Genomic DNA, 19,888 nt, shown 5'->3' on the forward strand with positions numbered 1-19,888 from the left:
CTGTGTGAGAGCTTCAGAGCTGGATGCAGTACTCCAGGTGAGGTCTCCCCAGACCAGAGCTAAGTGTCAGAATCCACCTCTCTCATGGTGATGGCCCTAACCTGGGCTTCAGGGAGACAGCAAACCTCCCTGTGGGAGGGATCTGCAGAAGTGAGCCTCTGACCCATGCCAGGCCTGGGACTGTGAAGAGTACTTTGTCCGTAGCAGATCTACCTTCACCCACCAAGAAGCTGTGAGCTGCTCTCATGGCTATCAGCACGGGTTAGGCCACACCTTGAGTACTGTGTCCAGTTCTGGGACCCTCAATTTAAGAAGGACATTGAGACTCTTGAACATGTCCAGAGAGTGGCAACGAGGCTGGGGAGAGGCCTTGAGCACAAGCCCTAGGGGGAGAGGCTGAAGTAGCTGGGATTGTTTAGCCTGGAGAAGAGGAGGCTCAGGGGAGACCTTATTGCTGTCTACAACTACCTGAAGGGAGGTTGTAGCCAGGAGGGAGTTGGTCTCTTCTCTCAGGCAACGAGCACCAGAACAAGAAGACACAGTCTCAAACTGTGCCAGGGGAAGTTTAGGCTGGAGGTGAGGAGAAAGTTCTTCACTGAGAGAGTCATTAGCCATTGGAATGGGCTGCCCAGGGAGGTGGTGGAATCACCATCCCTGGAGGTGTTCAAGAGGGGATTGGGTGTGGCACTTGGTGCCATGGTCTAGTCATGAGGTGTTGGGTGACAGGTTGGACTTGATGATCTTTGAGGTCTTTTCCAACCTTGTTGATTCCATGATTCTATTAGCAAGTGCCAAGGTTGTTGCTTAGCAGGACTCTGCTTTTGGTCAGATAATGCAAACCCTAGAATTAGTTTTCCCTCTAATGATCTGTGGAAAGTAAGATTGTGACATTTCCAATCCAAAATATGTTGTGGTTTTTTTTTTCCTCTAGTCAGTTTCACCTTCTAAATGTATTTGATTTTCTTTCTTTTTTTTTTTTTTTAACTGATTTATTTACAGATTTTTTTTAATCCCCCATTGAAAGGTACTTGCAGAACAGACAATGCACCTTTCTAACTTAAAACAAAGAAAAGGAAGCAAACTATGCATCAATCACATTTAAAAGCCTGACCAAAGTCTAAACAGATGTCACTTGACAGAAACTGGGATGGAGTTGCATGAAACTCATTCAGGGGGTGGCACAATGCATTTTTTTCCACACAGTTTACTTTTGGAAGAAAGACTCTTTCCCAAGCATTTGTTATCATGACAGCTAGCTCTGCTCTTCCTCCCACAGGCCAAGTGAAACTGATTGCCCATTGTGGACTCTGCCAGGTCAGGGACAGCTCTGGATCCACTAGCATACAGGGGATTGGTCTAGCAAGGCTGCGGTCAGCATCCCCAGGTGTTGATACTCTGCTCTGTGCCAGCTGGCTTGCAAGATCTTAGTTTTCTTTTCCTCTTTTTTTCCTCGTTTTCTTCATTTTATGCATATGTCTGCATCTAAACTAGGAGACAGAAGTGTCTAAGGTTTTGTGGCCAGCAGCACAGTACAGAATGTGCCTCTGAAGCATCCAGCCCCGCTGTATTGCTGCAAGCTGGGAGCAAACCAACCTGGTATCCGCTCCTGCCAACATCACACTCCCCAACTCCTGTAAGCAAATGTTGATTTTAGAAAATATTTTTTTTCCCCTGTGTTACTTGGACATATTCCCATCCCCATCACACTGGGAGGTGCCACATCTTCACAGCTCCACCTGAGCTGGCAAGGAAGCAGCAGGATGTGCCACGGCAATTTTTTTTCTCTGCAGCCTGCAGTGATGGTTAATATTCAGCAGGTCCCTCTTGCAGAAGGTTATCAAAACAGCCCTGCTGCCAGCTCTCTCCTCCTTGTGCAGGGCTGTTTCCCCAGGGCCTCCTGAGAAAACACTTTTAAATGGATTTTCAGAATATCTCAGGCTCTCAGAGTTAATTTTCCTAGTTGTGATTTTATACTGCGCTCTTAGTAAAAACATTGTCACTAGGTCAGCCTGGATTTATAGTCTATGTCACTGCTAATTTGACAAGGATTTAAGGCACATTCTTTATATAACATGAATGAATGGCTAATATATGTGACTTAAAAAAAAAAAGAAGAAGAAAAGGCCAAATACCAATTATAAGCAAAATATGATTTAGCAGGACCCAGAGGTATGCTTGACAGCTCTTTCCTGTGAGGAACTGCCTTTCTGTATGACCTTGGTACTACAAATATTTACATCTATGCTTAGCTGGAAGGCTGTGAACTCTCTGAGTCCCACAAAGGAGCTGGCCTTGCTGGAGGGTATGTATTTCTGACATTGATGTCCTGCTAAGGATTTAGGATTTTGTGGGGGGAGGCAGGGGGGGAAAGTGTGGGTTTTGTATCTGGCTTCCCTAAGAATAGCCAGGGTCAGGCCCTCCTCTCAGCTGGGACACATACAAAGTGGTCACATCTTCAAATGTCAGCTTTTCAGGAAAGCTTTATGATTCCTTTGCCAATATGGAAATTAACTCCTATAAATCTGTCTCCTGACTAACAGAAAATACCCTGCAACCACCAACAGCTGAAGCACGACATTTAGAATGCCACTAGAACTATTTAACCTTGTTTTTCACACTGGCTGGGGAAGCAGACCGCTTTGAAAGGGCGCTTGTATTTTTATAGCAGATGGCAGTGTGGAGGTTGTGTCGCTTAACCTTTGGGAGGGTGGAGAGGAACGTGACCTAAATCCGTCCCTGACCCAGACTGTAGTGTCCCCACACACCAAAGAAGGGGCTTGATGGCGTCTGTTCCAGGTGAGCACCGTAGAGAGGGGCTCCGGTCCCAGAGCAGCCTCACGTGAGCTGCAAGCCACCAAATGTCAGAGACACTGAAGGACATCTCAAAGGGCTGGGCAGGCTGCAGGGCTATAATTGCTCCTGGATGAAATCACCTTCCCTGATCTCCAGTGGCAGATAATATGTTAAGGGTGGACATGCCCTGTGACCTGCTAGCATCTGTTTCTGGGAGCTGCTGCCTACAAGCAGGGCAGGCTTGTGAGAGTCATCACAGTGTGTTCCCTAGTCAAATAACTGTGGGCAATCAATAAACAGGCTTGGAGTCAAGCAGTGTGCCACCTTCTTGGTGGAAAACTCATTAGCAGACACAGCAAGACCAAGGGACGATTTGGGATAGGCTCTGGCCAGCTTTCAACAACGGCATGGAAAGATCCCTCTAGGGATAAAGAGGGGACCGAAGGTCCGTGAGCTCCCAGAGAAGAGTGACGTCGCCGTTCGTCTGCGCAGGCGGGCTCGTAGGCTGTGCCGGGCTGTCCGGGTGTGAGCACCGCGGGCCCCCCAGGCACCGGGATTTGCAGAGGTGCCACCAGAGGGTGCTCTGATAATGCTGAACGTGTGCACGGCTCCTGAGACTAAGAGGGGATCTTACAAATGCATATAAATATATACAGAGTGGGAGGTGTGAGGATGGGGCTGAGCTCTTCTCAGTGGTGCTGCGTAATTGGACAAGGGGCAACAGGTGCAAACCAGGACACAGGAGGTTTCACTTGCACTTATTTTGAGGGTGATGGAGCCCTGGAAAAGGCTGACCAGAGAAGCTGTGGAGTCTCCTCTGCAGACTTTCAAAACCCTCCTGAACACATTCCTGTGCAACCTGATCTAGGTGTACCTGTGCTACCAGGGAGGTTGGACTAGATGATCTTCAGATATCCCTTCCAGTTATATGATTCTATGATGACTACTGTCCTCACCATTTGTTTCCTGTCTCCTTGGCTTGCTCAGTAAAGAGCCCCACCAGGGGCCTCTGAGCACTAACACTGTGCTAGAAGGATGTTGAAAACAATCACCATGTGGGTACCATGTGAGCATTGCCCATTAAGCCCCTGCTCTGCTCTTGGTACTTGTCTGCAGCAGATGCCACATCAGTGAGTGGCCAAGTCCAGCCTGGGGCTCAACAATCACTCCAGATGCTGAGGGATCTGTGATGCAGCCAGATTTGGACCAGTTAGTTTCAGCAGTCTCATGCTGGTAAGCTCTTTGATTTTTCTGCCTTTCTTGTTGCTATCAGTGCTGCCAGCCCTGCTATGTGATAGCACAGCATAGGACTGCAGCTCAGCTGCTTATTGCACATCTATATGTGGCTGTACATCTGCACCCATATACCTGTGTATGTCCAGACTCAGGGTGCACATAAGTCCCAGTCTCAACCCCATCAGTGGTACTTTGGCATCTGCTGCTGTTTGCCCATCACCCACTTGATGGGGAAGAAGCAGGAACTTTGGAGGGTGTTCAGGCTTGAATTGCTCATGTCTGTGTGTATTCATGTACAGTCAAACTTTCAGGAAAGTAAAACAAACCTGGATGTAAGCTCAGCTGAGGCTGTGCTGCACCTGGGTACTGCTGTGTCAAAGGGATTAAGAGCAGAGGACACTTGCTGTGATGCAGGGAGGGGACAGTCCACATTCCTGCTGACCTTCTGTGCAGTTTGAGGAGGACATCCCAGCATGTATGCTTGATGATGGTTTATATATAATTTGTTTAATGTCCCCTAATGCTGTATGCTCAGTCACAGTGCATGTTCCATCTGTCTGGCTTTGGAAATATACTGACCTGAACAAACAAGCCAGGCAGATCTTTGAGGAATCTTATACCATCTCTCCTGTGTCCTTATTGTTGCTTGTACCTAAAAGGAGGCAAAAGGTATGCAGAGCCCTGCCCAGGGCCAATGAGGCTCTTGCTATGTGGCACAGGCAGAGGGGTATTGGGGCCTTCAGGGGTTAGTGCAAAGCACTGCCAAGCCAAGAAGAGCATCTGAGCCCTGTTTAGGTAAGTCAAAGATGGACAAACCTAGGCAGTGGAGATGATGGAGGCTATGGAGAAACAACTGCCCTACCTTGAGGTGCTGCAGTGGGTTCTTGGGAGATTCTCTGCCAAGGGACTCACTCCCCCAGGGCAGCAAACAGCATATTCATGTGAGTTTTCGAAGGGCAAGGGACAGCCCTGGCTCCACCCTAGGCACAGGGATCTCCTGTGAGGCTGGGAGAAGACTCTGTGAGGCAGTGGAAACCTCAGGTCTGCAGGAAGTGAGGGTGACTCCAGCATCATGCATTGGCTTCCCAAAGACCCAAATCTGGGGGACTGAGGAGTCATAGAACTTTCATGTTCAAATGAATCCCATCTGCTCTGTGCTCTCACCAGTTTTCAGCTTCTGAAGAGCCTCTTTGTTTCTCTCCCAGCCATGAATCAAGACCTGGCTTGCATGAGACAAATTCTCTTTAGGCCAGTTCAGACTTCCAGTTTAAAACTTCTGTTTGATCATCAATAAAGCTCAAGGAACCTTATTCATCAAAAGAGAAACTTTGTTCTGGCTGCACAATATATTGAGGCTCCTGCAGGCTGGAACAAGTTTAAAACCCCTTTGCAGCTGGGATAGGTAGGTAATGATCCCCTGATGGGGAAAATCTGGTGATGGCAGGAACTGTCAAATGTTTGAGGATGCATTTACAACAGTGCCTAGGGAATGCGAGGGACATGCACAGGGATTTCTGTGGCGACTGACTGTGATGACTGTATGATCTTTGGACACCTCTTGGCCTCTATCAAACATGATGAACTGAGTGCAGATGTTGTCTGTCTGCTTTGAGTCCCACAGAAGCGTGTCCCAGCTCTCCATGGTGGAGTGTCACTTTCTATTAAGGTGTCTTTCTGCTGGTCAAATGCTCAGCCTCTGCAATAGCATCTCCAGACAGATAGCCACTAACATCATATCCAAGGCTGCAGCTGCTGCTGCAGCTACTCTCTGACCATGTCTCTTATCTTCAGATGCTGGGTAAAGGATTATATTTGATGTCACAAATAAGGACAAAGATTTTTAGCAGAATCTGAGTCATAATTGCATGTTTTTCATGAATGAATGTATCCATTTTTGCTTTCCTGAGGTGTGATTTATTCCTTCGTGCACTGTTTTTTCCTGAAAGCCAAGAAAGTGTGGGGACTTATGTAGGAGAAAGGCACGAGGCCAGAGACTTAGGCTGATTTCAGCCTTCACAGGAACCATTGCTGCTGTCAGCCAGACAGTGGCATTTCTATAAAAACCCCAATGTAAATGTTTGGTTTACATTGAGCTCCTTCTTTGTGCCTTGACTGGAGTCTAACTGAGGGAGTTTATGAAATGCTGTATCGTTACAAGATTAATTGCTACTTAAACTTGGTAGATTTGTTGTCTGCCCTGCATATACCTCACTGGGGTGGATTTCTTCAAATTCTTTCCCCCCAATAGTGAGTTTTGCAAAGGCCAAACTGTTTTCCTCCCCTAAAAGCCATCTTGTTTGCTAGCTCTCCCTGCCACATCAGCAGACAGCCTAGGGGGTGTTGATGGAGGGAGATGAGTATTTGCCTCTACTAACAGTTGGATTTTCCCACTTCTCAGATGCCATCTGTGTGACAGGATTTGGTTTGCACTAAATACAGCCTGTGGGGTGAGCTGAGAAAACAGACTGCTACATCACAAAGTTAAATAATCACCATTGAAGTCTAGTTCATTGGAGAAATCTAGGCTGCCATGAGGGGGTTTTGAGGAGCAAGCTGGGTGGAGATGAGGCCCATTTCTATATCAGGATGCTGAAATCAGATTTTAATGTCAACTTTATGACATGATCCCAGGTGACAGCACTGCCAACTACAGGACTTCTCACCTGAGGTTCGCATGCAGGGGTGGGAGACACTAGTTCTGACTTCCTGCTGCTTCTGGCTGGGTTAGTGCAGAAAAATGTCTTCACTGCCTGTCTTTTTCTGTCTTTCCCCAAGCCCTCAATGCTGTGAGCATTTTCAAATCCACACTGAGAAAATACTCAAAGTTCAGCAACATTTTATATTTTGAATCAGCAGGCACAGCTTTTTGTCCTGCCAGTTACAGCTCTGAAGCATCCACATCCACATGCACCACACAGAAAGGTCCTTTTAATCCTTCTGTCTTTAAGGAGGAATGGCAGAGCTCCAGAGCTGGAGTTAGCACATGGACATCCCTGCCCTTTGGGTGTTACAGGTAAAGCACACAAGTATTTTAGTAGCTCTTTGCATTAATGAGCAGTACAGCAAGTACAGTATGCTGCTTGTAGTTGGTTTAATTTTTACATACAATGAGGAAAATAGTTTGAAGGTTTAATTTACCCTCTTCCAAAAAAAATGTGAATTTTACCAAATTTTTTGGGTTTTTCCCCCACTAAGTACTGCACTTGCTGTGAGTATATGTGCCCCAGTCTTCTACAAGACCCGTTGACCTCTGTGTATTTCCATGCCACGTGAGAAGACTTGGCACATTCATGACCTTGAGTGGTGTCCCTTCCGTGTTGTCCTCTTCCTTGAAAACTTTGATTTCAGCCAGCTGAAGAAGCCACCTTTTGGTTTTAACTCAAACTCTACTGGGAAGTGGTCGCTTACTCCCAGTGCCTGCAAGACAAGGGCACAGAGGGGTTGGGAGCTCACCATCCACGCTCTTACTAAACCCTGCCCCAGGGGTTTCACTGCAGCAGTAGGGAGGTGCAATGTGAGCACTGCGTCACCATGGGAGGGTGCAATGGTTTTATGGCCAAGAACATGTTCAAAACTGCCTGGATACCACTGGCTTTGTGCTCCTTTGTTAGCCCTTGCCCCACTGCTGCAGAAGTCAGGCTGTGCCTACCTGCTCCTCAGTCATCCGAAAGGCCTTCTGGAAATCAAAGATGTCGACAGAGTGTGGCACAATGGCGTTTATGAGCTTCTCCCCACTGACCACAATCCTGTAAGGAGCAAGAGATCAAGGTGCTGTTAAGGAGTGCCTGAACAAAAGCAGCCATTCTGCTCTAAGACAGAGAGGTGGCCTTGATGGAATCACAGCTACATGTGGTTTGTCCTTACTAGTAGTCTGTCTATTCAGAGATGATAACATTTGTTTTCTGTTGAATTTGGCTGATTGCTTTCCTCATCAGTGAGACACTTACATACCTGGCCTTGGAAGCCAGCATTAAATGACTTGTATCTAAATCCACCCCAACAGTGCTGTGAAGTTCAGAGCCATATCTTGGATACAAAAATCATAGGATGCCAATGATTGCTCTCTACAGCTACCTTCTCCCTAGTATCGTGTGATAGGACTAGAGGCAATGGCCTCAAATTGCAGCAGGGGAGGTTTAGATTGGATATTCTGAAAAATTTCTTTATGTAAGGTATTGGGACAGGATGCCCAGGGAGGTGGTGGAGTCACCATCCCTGGAGATGGTGAAAAACTGTGTAGACATGGCACTTTGGGACATGGTTCAATGGCCATGACAGTTGGACTCAAGGAAGTTAGAGGTCTTTTCCAACAAAACTAATTCTATAATTCTATGACTTGAGGCTCAGTCAAGTCCTGCTTTGATCCAGAAACTTGTTCAGCAAGAAGTTCAAGTCTTGACTTACTCTGGGCTCTAATAAGCTGATGTATTTATTGTCCCTGCAAATGGCTGCAGGACTCACCACATGTGAGGTGTCTGAGCTCCTAAGCAGAATCAATCTTTGCATTTGTTAAGCCAAATTAGAAGAGTGCAAACCATGGTGCAAAACCAGCAGAGGAGAGAGGCAGCAGTGCCTTCCACCTGGATGTCTGCAGGGCTTCTTGCAGGTGTGAAATGCTGCCTAATTGCCTGTAATTTATCTCCACCTAAGCCACTGCAACAGCTGGCTCTTGCATGAAATCTTGCCCTTTCTTCAGAATTACTTTCCCACCAGCCTGCAAAGTGATTTGTGCTCCTGAATAGAAGTATTCAGATCTCGTTCCTCCTTGGACATTGTTTTATCTTTGATGGTCTCATGCACATTCGCTTGAGGTGTCCCTGACACCTTTTTTGTTTTTTCCCCTCAGAGTCAAGACCAGGGAATAGTTTTGCAGTGAACTCTTTACCTGTCATAAGGGCAGCTCGTGCTTGTCTTCACTGTCGTGTCATTTTTGTCACCTATTAGCCAGATGAATTCAGAGTAAGTCCTCATCCGGATGTTCTTCCACTGCTTTTGGGGAACATAGCTACATCCAGCATTAAAATCCCCCATGAAGATGAAGTTCTGGAAATCAGGCAGATTTTCAAAAGCAATCACAAGGTCAGCTCTTCAAAAGAAAACTGGCAAGGGCTTTTGAGGGTCAACAGATGCTCCCAATAGCCATTACAGCTCAAATAGCAAGTGCTCATTGAGTGCTGCAGGGCTGCTGCTCTGTGCTGGGCACATGCTGATAAAACAGTTTTATTGGGGGATCAAGTTTACTGATTAAAATGTGGATAACTCAAGGAAAGTACATCAAAGGGATATTAGAAATCTGGGGCTTGTTGTCAATGCTTTTAAGGTTATCAGGCTGTGAGTAAGGAACAGGGTGACTCAGCACCATAATTGCTGTTAGTAACACAGATGTAGCAACTAACCTCAGTTTTCCAGTGCTGTTTTACATCTAAATACACATCATAGAGCTCATCAATCTCCCGTACTGCTGCCTCTGGTGTGGTGTGCAGAGGGATTATAACAAACTCTTTGACAGCTTAAAAATAAGGCAAAAGAACAGGGAGAAATGTAATTATTAAACCCACACTGAATCACAAAGCAACAGAGACTGACTTGGAAGGAAGAAGATTCTTCTTCTGAAGAAACAGCTTCTGTTTTGGCTGTGGCTCAGAGGTGATTGCTGTGTCATTGCACATTGCCAAGGCTGAGCAAGGCTGTGACACAGTGAGGTGTCACAGCAAGTTCCCATGGTCATACCAGTGCATCTTTCAAACCAGCACCCATGGCAGCAGCAGAGGCTTTCCTGGGGCTGAAGCCTGCACTGAGCTGTGGCCATGCAGGGGTAGCAGCCCCAAAGGCACATGCTGCTCTTGTGAGGAAATGCAGTGTGAGGTCAGGATGCAGATCCTTCCTCTGCCACATGCTTGGATCCAGCTAGCACCATCGTGATCCATGAGCCTTGCCCGTGGGAGAACAATTTATTTCTGAAACATCTCACCAGTTTTGGGAGACTGGAACCAGACAGTGAAGGGCTCTCTGGAGAAAACATCCTCATCCCCAGGCTGGGTGTCATGGTACTGGTAGGTTTGTTTCACTGATACTAGATGTTGACTGCAGCAGAATAAACAGGATGGGGGACATCATGCTTATGGATTGCTAGGATGTGTCTAACACTGACTCAGTCCTTTGACCTGGACCCCAGGCTATGTTCCAGGACAGAAACAGCTAGCCTGGTGGGTACACCTGGGATCACCCCCACATCCAGGCACAGCCCGTCCCACCCACTCAGCTTGCACCTCTCCCACTGCCTTGGAGCAAAGCCATCACTATGTGCAGCCCATCTCTACAAGGCTGCAGTGCAGGAGGGCAGGGTCAAGGGCTGGCTCAATGGTAAGGGGAGCTCACTTACCTGTAGATGAAGGCATACTGCTCCTTGTAGCTCTTCCTTCCCAGCCTCTCACTGACCACACATCTGTATTCATCCCTGGACCCCTTCAGCTGACTGGAAGGAAATCAGTGTTCCTGACTTTAGTTCTGCATTCACAAGGTGCTGCCTGTTTTGAAGGGTGAGACATTGCCTGCCTGATGTCAGAAGTGAGTGGTAGAAACAATGAACCTAACTCAGAACCTATAGTCTGGACCTGTGCTCCATTGCTGGGTCTTTCATTCTACCTTCTCCATGTTTACTGCAATCTCTATCCCTCTGTCAGCTGGGTCTCATGTTCAGCCAGGTGTACATTGCTCTTTCCTCTGGACTGTTGTTCCAGGCAGGTAGTCCTTGGTCTAAAGCAATTCCCAGCCCTGCAGAAAAGCAGCTGCACTGCTGCAGCTCAGTGCCAGGCATAGGATCATAGAATCCTTTAGGCTGGAAAAGACCTTGAAGATCATCACATACAACCATTAACACTACTAAGTCTGTTGCTAAACCATGTCCCTATGCATGACATTTACACTTCTTTTAAAAACCTCCAGGGATGATTATTCAACCACTTCCCTGGGCAACCTGTTCCAGGATTTGCAACCATTTCAGTGAGGATTTTTTTCCTAATCATAGCATTGTTTTGCTTGGAAAAAATCTCTAAGGTTGTAATGTTCAACCTAAACCTCCCCTGGCATAATCCCTTCTGTATTCCTTTGAGAATTAATCTTTAACAAACTTCAACTCAGTTATTTTAGTTTTAAAATGTGTCCTATGCTGGTCTGGAGCTGCCTTTGCTTCTGACCTTCAGCAAAGTTGCCAGAGCCTTGTCCTTCCTCGAAGGCTGGGACAGAGTTCAGATCCTGAGCTTTTGCCATGGTAAGGTGGTGCTGAGCAGAACACAGACTCTGGAGAAGCATCTTTCACAGTATTTGCCCGCTTGCCTGTGGTCACCCTACCTGGAGAGCTTCTCCAACAGAAGAGGACAAACCCGGTTCTTGCTCTCCTTTATTTCCATCAGCAACACAATGTCACAGCGAGAAATGATCTGCAAGAGCAAGGAGCAGAAGCAGGTTTTCACTTGAATTAGAATTCTCATAAACTAGGAAAAGGTTGGAAAGAAATGGTTAAAGGGGAAGTCTTCTGTGGAGGAAGCAGCACCCAGTTTGGAGTCATGGGAGGGGGGGAAACAGCTGGAGCAAAGCTCTTTTACTTTCAGAACTGCCTCACAGCCTTGAGGGAACTGGGAAAGGGAACTTGCAGCACAGCAGTTGTGAGTATATTAAAAACCTGTTCCTGCCTCATAGGAGGAAGCATGAAAGGGAAGGGGAGCAAGAGCTGCTGAACTCGCTCTCCCCCCACCACTTTGGCGTTCTGTTCCCCAGGCTGCTCAACCTGTGGTTGGTCACACCTCTCTCCCCCTTGCCACATAGGTTTTCTTCTCTGCTTCAGATCAGTGCTGCAAACAAGCATCCCAACTCACTTGGTACCCAGGTGGATATGGCAGGAGGATTTGGAAGGCATCAAGAGGAGCCAGTCAGGGTCTGTTCTCAAACCCCTGCAGTTGTTTTCCTCTTTTTTCTGGCCCAGGCACCTCTGGGGTTCTATGGCTATGCCATACCTTCCACAGGCTGCATGTGCTGCAAACGTTTGCCTGTCCCAGTCATTTGTGATGGACCCCTCTGAAACAGCCTGCAGAGCTCAAAGTGACCCCCAGTCTATAAATGGAGCACTGGCACCCCAGGGCTAAAGCACCACTGAGAAGCTGCAGGGTGCTGGAGAGAGGTGGGGAGGCTGCCCCAGCCTGGCTCAGGCTGCCCCTGCTGGCACTGGGATTCCCCGTTGGAAAGCCTGTCTCAGTCAGCAGCTTGTCACACTCAGGAGCTTCCTTCTGCCCCCGGTTTTGTTTCCCTTCAGAATTTGTGGGTGATACTCATGGGACAAAAGCCTCTTTTTGCCACCTGAGACTTGCAAAAATTAATATTTTACCTACAAATTAATATCTGCTGCTGACAGGATGGGAAGAACGGTTCAGAAATGCAAATGCTGGCAAATCCCTCTTCTCCAGCTGTTCCCAGTGAAAGGATTCAAGCCCAGCTAAATGGTGGCGTTCCTCTCTGCTGCTGTTTGGCACAAGCAGCCCTCCTGCTCACACCAAGCACTGTGTCCTCTGTTAGTGTGGCATCTCGGAGGGGACTTGCAAAAGCCAGAAGTCCAAAACATGGTTCTTTCAAAGAGTTGAGTACTCTTTTGAGTTGCTGCAGAGGAAGCCTGATGGTGAGGGTTTGCTTACATAAACCAGTCATCAGGCTTTTTGGTTTCGTACTACCCTCAAATGCAATAGTTGCTGTCCTGAGAATATGTTTAATTAGGCAAGAATATTTCAGAATAATTAGCACATAAGCAAGCTAAATAATTTAGGACAAAGCAGAGCTCTATGGATTCAAAGTGAAAACTCTTTGTGCAGTGCACAGAGGTTTTCCTCCTTTTGTAACACCACTTCCAAGGGACACAACAAACATTGTTTCTGTTAACGTTCCCATGCAGGCTAAAATACCACCAGACATCCTACTTAACCACAGGCTGATTTTTACTGTGAGGGTACAAAAATATTTAAATTATTAACTCTTTTCTTTTCCTTTTCACTTGAAATTCAGCTGTGAGAAATTAAGTACAAGATTATGCAGCTAAGAAATCCTCAGACAGCTCAGTCCCTCTCGTCTAGGCAAACGAACGTACCTTTACCACGGCATTGACGACTTCAGGTCTGGCTATTTTTGTTTCTCCAAAAGACCTCACATTGAAGGAGCAGATTTTTAGGCTCAGAGATGGGCTGAAATTGAAGAGTGAAAGCAAGATGAAGAGCAACATCTTCAGGGACTTGGATAAAATGAGTTGATCCGAGTGTGCCTATAAATATGTATGTGTGCGTGTCTGTGTTTGTGCATCCGTCCCTCTGCGGCCAGTTGGGAGGTTAGGCTGAGCAGTCAGCTGTGTCAATCACAAACATGAACAGGAATCTCCATTTCCTCCTTTCCTTTACTTCCAGCTCCCAGTGCAAAGCATCACAGAGACTTTGAACTTCTGCCTTGGGTGAAAACCAGCTCCTTGCACCACCTTCCCCATACTGGGGAAGCAACCTCTCCACCAGACCCCAGCATTCCTCCTCACAGGGAGGCACTTGCTGTGGGTTACCTGCCAGCACCCCACCCCCCTCAGGCAGTGTCAGGCCAGGAACAAGTTCCCTGGGCTACCCTGGGCAAGAGGCCAAGACTAGAAGGTGGATGGTAAAGGAACCCAGGGAGCAGCAGTGCGGAGAGGGGGGTTTCTGGAGGGTACCAGAAGCCCCAGTGGTGGAATACCCTGGACACAGAGGTTTTCACTATGTCCATGTTTTGTTCTGCTTTTACTGTGGTTGGAAAGTCATGCTGTGAGGAAGAAATGAACTGTCCATCCTCATAGGCCAGACACTTTTACCTGCTTCTCCCTTTGCCCAGAGCTGTGGGATGGCCATGTGTACTTGCCCACAGCTAACGGGGCTCAGTGGCTCAGCCACCCCAGTGCAGCCATAGGAATGTATGTGATGACCCCAGCCCTGATCCCAAAACTCTCAGCCAGGTGTCCTCATCATTGCAGTCTCAGGCTGGTGACTCAAAGAACATGCACATGGGTTTGGCCTGTGCCATGTGGCAAAAGGGATCACAAGAGTTTGGTCAAGATGACACTCAAGTGAAGATTCTTCAGCTGGGGTAGCTTTTGCAGGGAATCTATGCCACTTTCCTTTCTTCCTCTTCCACCATTTGCCAGCCCTTGTCTGGAAATGCATTGGTCAGCTCCCTGATCAAGTTCAGTGGCAGGAGCTATAACAAGAACTCAGGCTAAATGGGTCATCAAATGCCTTAGAGTTTTCGCCCAGTGCTTGCAGGGTGTTTTCACATTCTTTCTTCTTTTCCTGAGAACAGCCATGCAGCCTGTTTGCACCTTGCTGTCCTGCCTGCATGGCCACCTGTGCATCTCCAGATGCAGAAGCACCAGTGCATGGATCTTACTTTGCCTAAATCAGTTGAACAGGGTCAGATGGTGCTGGCACAAAGTGCAGTGCATGAGGGGCTCCCAAAAATGCAGCATGGCTGGCTGCAGTGAGATCCCAGTCTTGCTGAGGAAGCAGCTGTGGCTCTCCAAGGAGGGTGCTGCAAATGTGGGCACAGGCACCACAAATCCATTTTGGTTAAAGAGGGATTGTTGAGCAGGTACTGTTAGTGAGTGATGTGCTGCTGTGTGAGCCTGCTCCTTGCTAATGAAGGCAGCAACCTGGGGAGCGAGTGTGAAACCCTCCAAAGGAACAGGGGTTGCACTGAGTTCTCTTCACTGGCTCTAATAAGCCAGCCTCGGGCAGGACAGACTCTAGAGAAAACTAACACAGAGGGCGGGAAAGCAACAGCTTCAGGGGCTGGAAATCTCCTGCCTGCCCTTGCTAAACGGGCAGCCTGAGCCAAGAGCTTACGATAGCAGCTGCAGCCTTGGGGTCAGAGTCATCAAAACCTGGAACTCCCTTGAAAGCCATGCTCCCTTAGGCTTCCTCGGCGTCAAAAAGCAAATGTTTGTGTGGTGCTGTGAGGGCTTTAACCCTGAACTGCAGAGACCTGCCTTTGTGGAGGCCATGTTTGTCCCCAGGACTGCTTGTTTATCAGCTTCCCCTTTCCCCTCCATCCCAGGCGTTATCAGCAGAACAGGCAGAGCCACCCTCCACAGGGACAGGGAGCAGGGAGGTGACCTGCGGGGTGGGACACAGGGAGGTCACACTCTTCTTTGCACCATCTTATCTTTCTGTTTACAGCACTTTCTGTGCAGATGCTCTTTGCTCCTTAACAGGCCATGAAGGCCACTCAAAGCAGGTTCACAAACTGACCAGGCTGTCCTGGTCTTTAACAAGAGGGGTGAATCTGATGGTACCCACCTGGGCTGGGTTTTTGCCCCTACCCTGAGAGATGCTGAGTGAGAGACACCACCTCCAGCTAATCAGCACCTGCAGGACATTACCTAATAAAGCTCCTCCTCAGCTTCTCTTTGTTTTTATGGGAGAAGAAGCAGAGGATGAGGCTGCTGAAACCAGTTTGGGCAAGAGCTCAGAGCAGGAAGTGTGCGTTGCCAGGGCCTGTCTGCTTCTTCTGATGGCTCTTCAGCCCATCTTTGCTGACAGCCTGTGCTAGGCTGTACCAGATGCGTTGCCATCTCTGGAGCAGCAGTGCAGCCTTCCATCATTTTTTCACTCTCAGTAAGGTACTGGGGGATGGATGAAGTGGGATGTGGCTCCATATCATATGCCTGATAAGGGTCCCTGTGGGACAGTGAGGGTGTGAGGGTCTGGCAGTGACATGGTGGTTTCTCCTTGCCACTCAGGTACTGCCACTTCCTTCCAGCTGTAGACCTGGTTGCCTCATGTGGCATACATAGGTTGTTTTTTGCTGGCAGAGGTGAACTGAGAGGATCTCTGATACTTCCTCAGCCTCCCTTGGAGGGCTGCAGGGAGAGACCACAGACAAGACCACATCCCCTTCTGCTCTGGTAGAGGAAGCCAAAAGGAAGCACATGGCTCTGGGGGAGCACTGGCAGCGTGGGCAGAGAGCAGTGCTGGGGTGGTGCAGGGACCAGCCCCTTCAGGCTGGTGCTCCCCAGATGCCACCGTAGCTCTGTTTACTGGACAAGGGACCCATGTGCTCTCCTCCCCTTCCCTTCCCATGTACCAGGCTTCAAGCTGTTAGGTGTTCCTTGATTTTTACCTAAACTGCAGCTCTGGCCAGTAGGGCCAGCCCCAAAGTCAGCAGTGTCACAGTAAAAGTAGCTTCCTTTGGGCAAATAAAGTGACCTTTGGGCTCTTAGTGTCCTTATCACAACCATCAGGCAGAGTATTTTATTGGTCTCCTGGAATTTCAAGTTAATAAATAGCAAAGCATTTGGGTCATTCTGTGTCACTGAAGTGCAGGCCTTATATGGCCATTTGGGAAGTAGCTTTGTTGTCAATCAAATGACAAGTGTCCTGGCATGACCCACTTGAAATGTGGTATAACTGAGGCTGGCATGCAAGATACATGAGATGTTTTGAATCAGTAGGGTTGTCCTTGATGCCTAATCTTTATTTTCAGTTCTGGAAGGTATGTGTTCTACTTAAGAAGTTACTGTCAGGGTGTAATGCCTTTGCTGGTACAGGACTCTGATAGGGTTTTCTTTTCTAACTTACTACACCAGTGTTGTCTGAGCAGTGGGTCAAAGAGTGAAAGCCTGCCTGCTAAAGTAGTCCAAGGAAAAACACTTTGCTGTGCTTTCAGTTTTGAACAAGGCCACTTAGCTGAGATGTAGGAGAGCACATGATAATCTGAAATAAAGGCTTTGACGCAGGATGATTAGACAAGACTTTGGAGTTACCCCCCATAAAGGTATTGCAGCCACCAAACATCAAATTTTGTGACAATGAGTGCACTCCTGTTGCTACCAGTTAAAGGTGTCATTAAAATGTGTGTGAAATACACATTAACTTAGGGCGGGGTTAAGAAAGTATTGTTTCAAGCTGTCAACAAGCAAGCAGGTCTTGTTTTATAATGCTTTAAAAGTCAGGAGCATTTGTTGCTGCATTTGTCCCAGGTTGTGCAATGGAGCCACTGAAAGGTGACAGGCTTCTGCCCAGAGCAGTGCCCAGAAGCATTGTTTATCCCTGAGTTCACTGGAACCTGATGTCAGCAAAATGGGGTGAGCCAAGATCTTATCCCTGCCCTGGGGGGTGACTTTTGGCCACAGTATGCCCTCTCCTCAGGGCATGGCAAGACGTTCCCCAGCAGCGAGCCCCATGGGTGGGCTGCGGTGCCACACCAGGTTTGTGGGGCACCTGCCTGTCTGCGACCGTTTGAGGCGGTGCCTTTAGCAAAGGGACACCATGGCTGAATGTTTTATAAACAAGACAGGTCTAAACTAATTTCATTGGTGGAGAAGCAGAAGCACTGCCTTCAGTTTTGATTCCCAGTGGGACTTGTCTCAGTTCAGTCTTGCACTTTCTCCTTTCTGCAGCTTGCAGCTTCTGGGCTTTCGGCCAGACTGACCTTGAAACAGATAAGGCCTTTACTAACATATATAACTGCTTCTAATGAACAACTGCTCTTTCTCTCTCTTTCTAACCCTCTCTGGGGAAAAGGGGGAGAGAAGGGGGTACAGGGGTGGGGAACCCTCCTCAGCAGAGGAGGGAATCTCGTTCCTGTGTGACTTTGTTGTGTATTTCTGTATATAAACCTGCATTTTCTAAACTGCTTTGTAAATACAGCACACAGTCCCTTTGCTAATCCGGCTGTGGGTTTTTTTCCTTTCAATTTTTCTTCCCTTCACTTTACAGGGGGAGGAGAAGGCCTGGCCTTCCCCTCGACCCTTGACACTGTCCTGCCACTCTTCCATGCCCATGGTCCCCTGGGGATTAGTCACAACATTGTTCCACAAGGCTGGCACTGTGTGAGTGGAAACAGATGGGGACAAGTCACCCTGGGAAGATGATTCAGTTTGCCAAAGCACTGTGCTGTCACTTGTTATGGCTGCAAACAATCTTGCTGTGCTCCCTAGGGACTCAACACACAGCAACGGAAAATAACATGGAAGCCTTTAATCTGGTGGAGAATGCTGTTCCTCAGCTTAGTGAGGTAGAGGCTTCAGTTCTCCTGGGACTGAATCTAGTCAAAGCTTCCACCTTCCCATGGAAAATAAAAGTCTTGCTGCCTCATCTCTGAGGACACAGGGCAGCTAATTCTGATTACTTTCATTTATATTTTTTTAGTGTGGCTACTCTGATTTAGACTTTTTTGTTTTTTTTCTTTTTAAATTGGATCACTCATCCTCTGTCCTGCCCACAGCACCAAAGCTATGCTCCTGTGCCAGTGAGAAAGTCAGCTCCTGATACTGGCATTAGGAATGAGGAATTTTCAGCTGAGGGCCAGGATAGCTAATGCTGGCTTCTGAAATACTATCAGCTTCAGGGGGTGACATGAGGGTGATTGTCCTCACTGAATGCCACAGTTGTGTGATGAGTGGCATCTGTGGACTGAGAGAATTGAAACACAAGGGGCAGGTCAGTGCAGGTACTGGCCTTTAATTTCAGCTTGCCACACTGCAGCCATCCTCAAAATGGCATTGCAGGGTCCTCAAGGAGGTATATGCATTAACTGCTGGGGCTTGCCCTCAAGCCTGAGGCTCGTTTGTTTTCTGCAGGGACAGGGAACCTATCTGTGCTCTGCATTCTCCCACAGCCCCTTGTGCCAGAGAGCCCAAGGACTCTGCAGTGCTGGGATCAAGGAGTGGCCTTGGTATCTGCCCAGCAAAGTCATTATTGTGCTGCCACCCGCCTCAACAGGGCTGTGAACTGTTGAAACTGTGGCCTCATTCCAGCAGTGGCTGGCTTACAAGAGCTTTGAAGATCCCTCCTTCCCCACCAAAAGAGCCATTTGATGACTCTTCCGTGTGGTTACATGCTGAGATTGCGAGAGCGACTTCCACGGTTAGCTCATGCCATGTTTTGACATGAAACCACCACAAGTCTCTGCTTCGGCTTCTCTATTTTAAGAGTCATCATTGGCTATGACTATGTCCAGAGGTGTTCCCACCAGGTGGCCTGAAATAGCTACCCACTGGGTAATCCATCCCTGGTGTGAGTCAGCGCTGCCCTGCATGTGTCCCATGGGAGCCTGGGGCCACGCACGAGAAAGCTGAACAAACAAATACAACTGCAAACAACATTTAAAGGCTTGTGCAATACCTCCCATGCCTGGTGAGGTCACCATAGTGGAAGCTCCTTTTTGCTTATCCTTGCATGACTGGGAAGCTCTTCAAATAAAACCTAATAAAAAAAAAGTGATGCATGAAGCTGTGCCTTGCCAGCAGCAGGCCACCTAGAAGCCTTGATTTCAGTTACAAATCTCTTCTAGCAGCTCATGTGATCAAAAGGTTTTGGTTCTTCTAGTAAACTCTGATGTGGAATGCCCTTTACACAGCTCTCCCAAACTGCCAGACCAAAGGGACAGCCTTTATCAAAGCACAGGTGTGGTGATTATTTGACCCAGTTTGCTTGCATTTACTCAGGAAATTATCTCATTTCCAATTTAATTAAGTTTTCTCATAGTTTTGGGCTTATCTTGAAAGTACATACCAAGCTGAAATGTGACCCTGGGGAATGGAGGTAATTTGCTTAGAGCAAAATTATTTGGGTGGCAGCCTTAAGAAAATTCAGAGTAGGTTTTAAATGCAGGTTGAAATGCAGCTCTTGAGAGGAAACAATGTCATCTGTTAGGAAGACAGGGCAGGTAACAGGCTTGTAACCTAAATGGCAGGCTCAGAAATCCTATTTCAGGTGTAAAAGTGTCAGTGGAATGCTCTGATTTCATCCTTTGTGCATTTTTTTTTTTGTGGGAAATGTTGCAGAGCCCTCATCACAGGCACCTG

General features: G+C 47.7%; 1 protein-coding gene across 1 annotated transcript; it reads right to left on the reverse strand.

Moving 5' to 3' along the window:
• Nucleotides 1-6,850: 6,850 nt before the first annotated feature.
• On the reverse strand, nucleotides 6,851-13,520 carry DNASE1L3 (deoxyribonuclease 1L3). Its single transcript, XM_068163784.1, has 8 exons — nucleotides 13,160-13,520; nucleotides 11,380-11,468; nucleotides 10,412-10,504; nucleotides 10,001-10,113; nucleotides 9,426-9,538; nucleotides 8,915-9,072; nucleotides 7,679-7,775; nucleotides 6,851-7,446 (listed from the first exon to the last, which is right to left on the reverse strand). Exons 1-8 carry the CDS (start codon nucleotides 13,289-13,291, stop codon nucleotides 7,318-7,320), a joined length of 924 nt encoding a protein of 307 aa, XP_068019885.1. The 5' UTR covers nucleotides 13,292-13,520; the 3' UTR covers nucleotides 6,851-7,317.
• Nucleotides 13,521-19,888: the final 6,368 nt, after the last annotated feature.

The sequence above is a fragment of the Melanerpes formicivorus genome, unplaced genomic scaffold, assembly GCF_026170545.1.
Source record: "Melanerpes formicivorus ecotype bairdi unplaced genomic scaffold, bMelFor1.0.p_v2 SCAF_74, whole genome shotgun sequence".
NCBI lineage: Eukaryota > Metazoa > Chordata > Aves > Piciformes > Picidae > Melanerpes > Melanerpes formicivorus.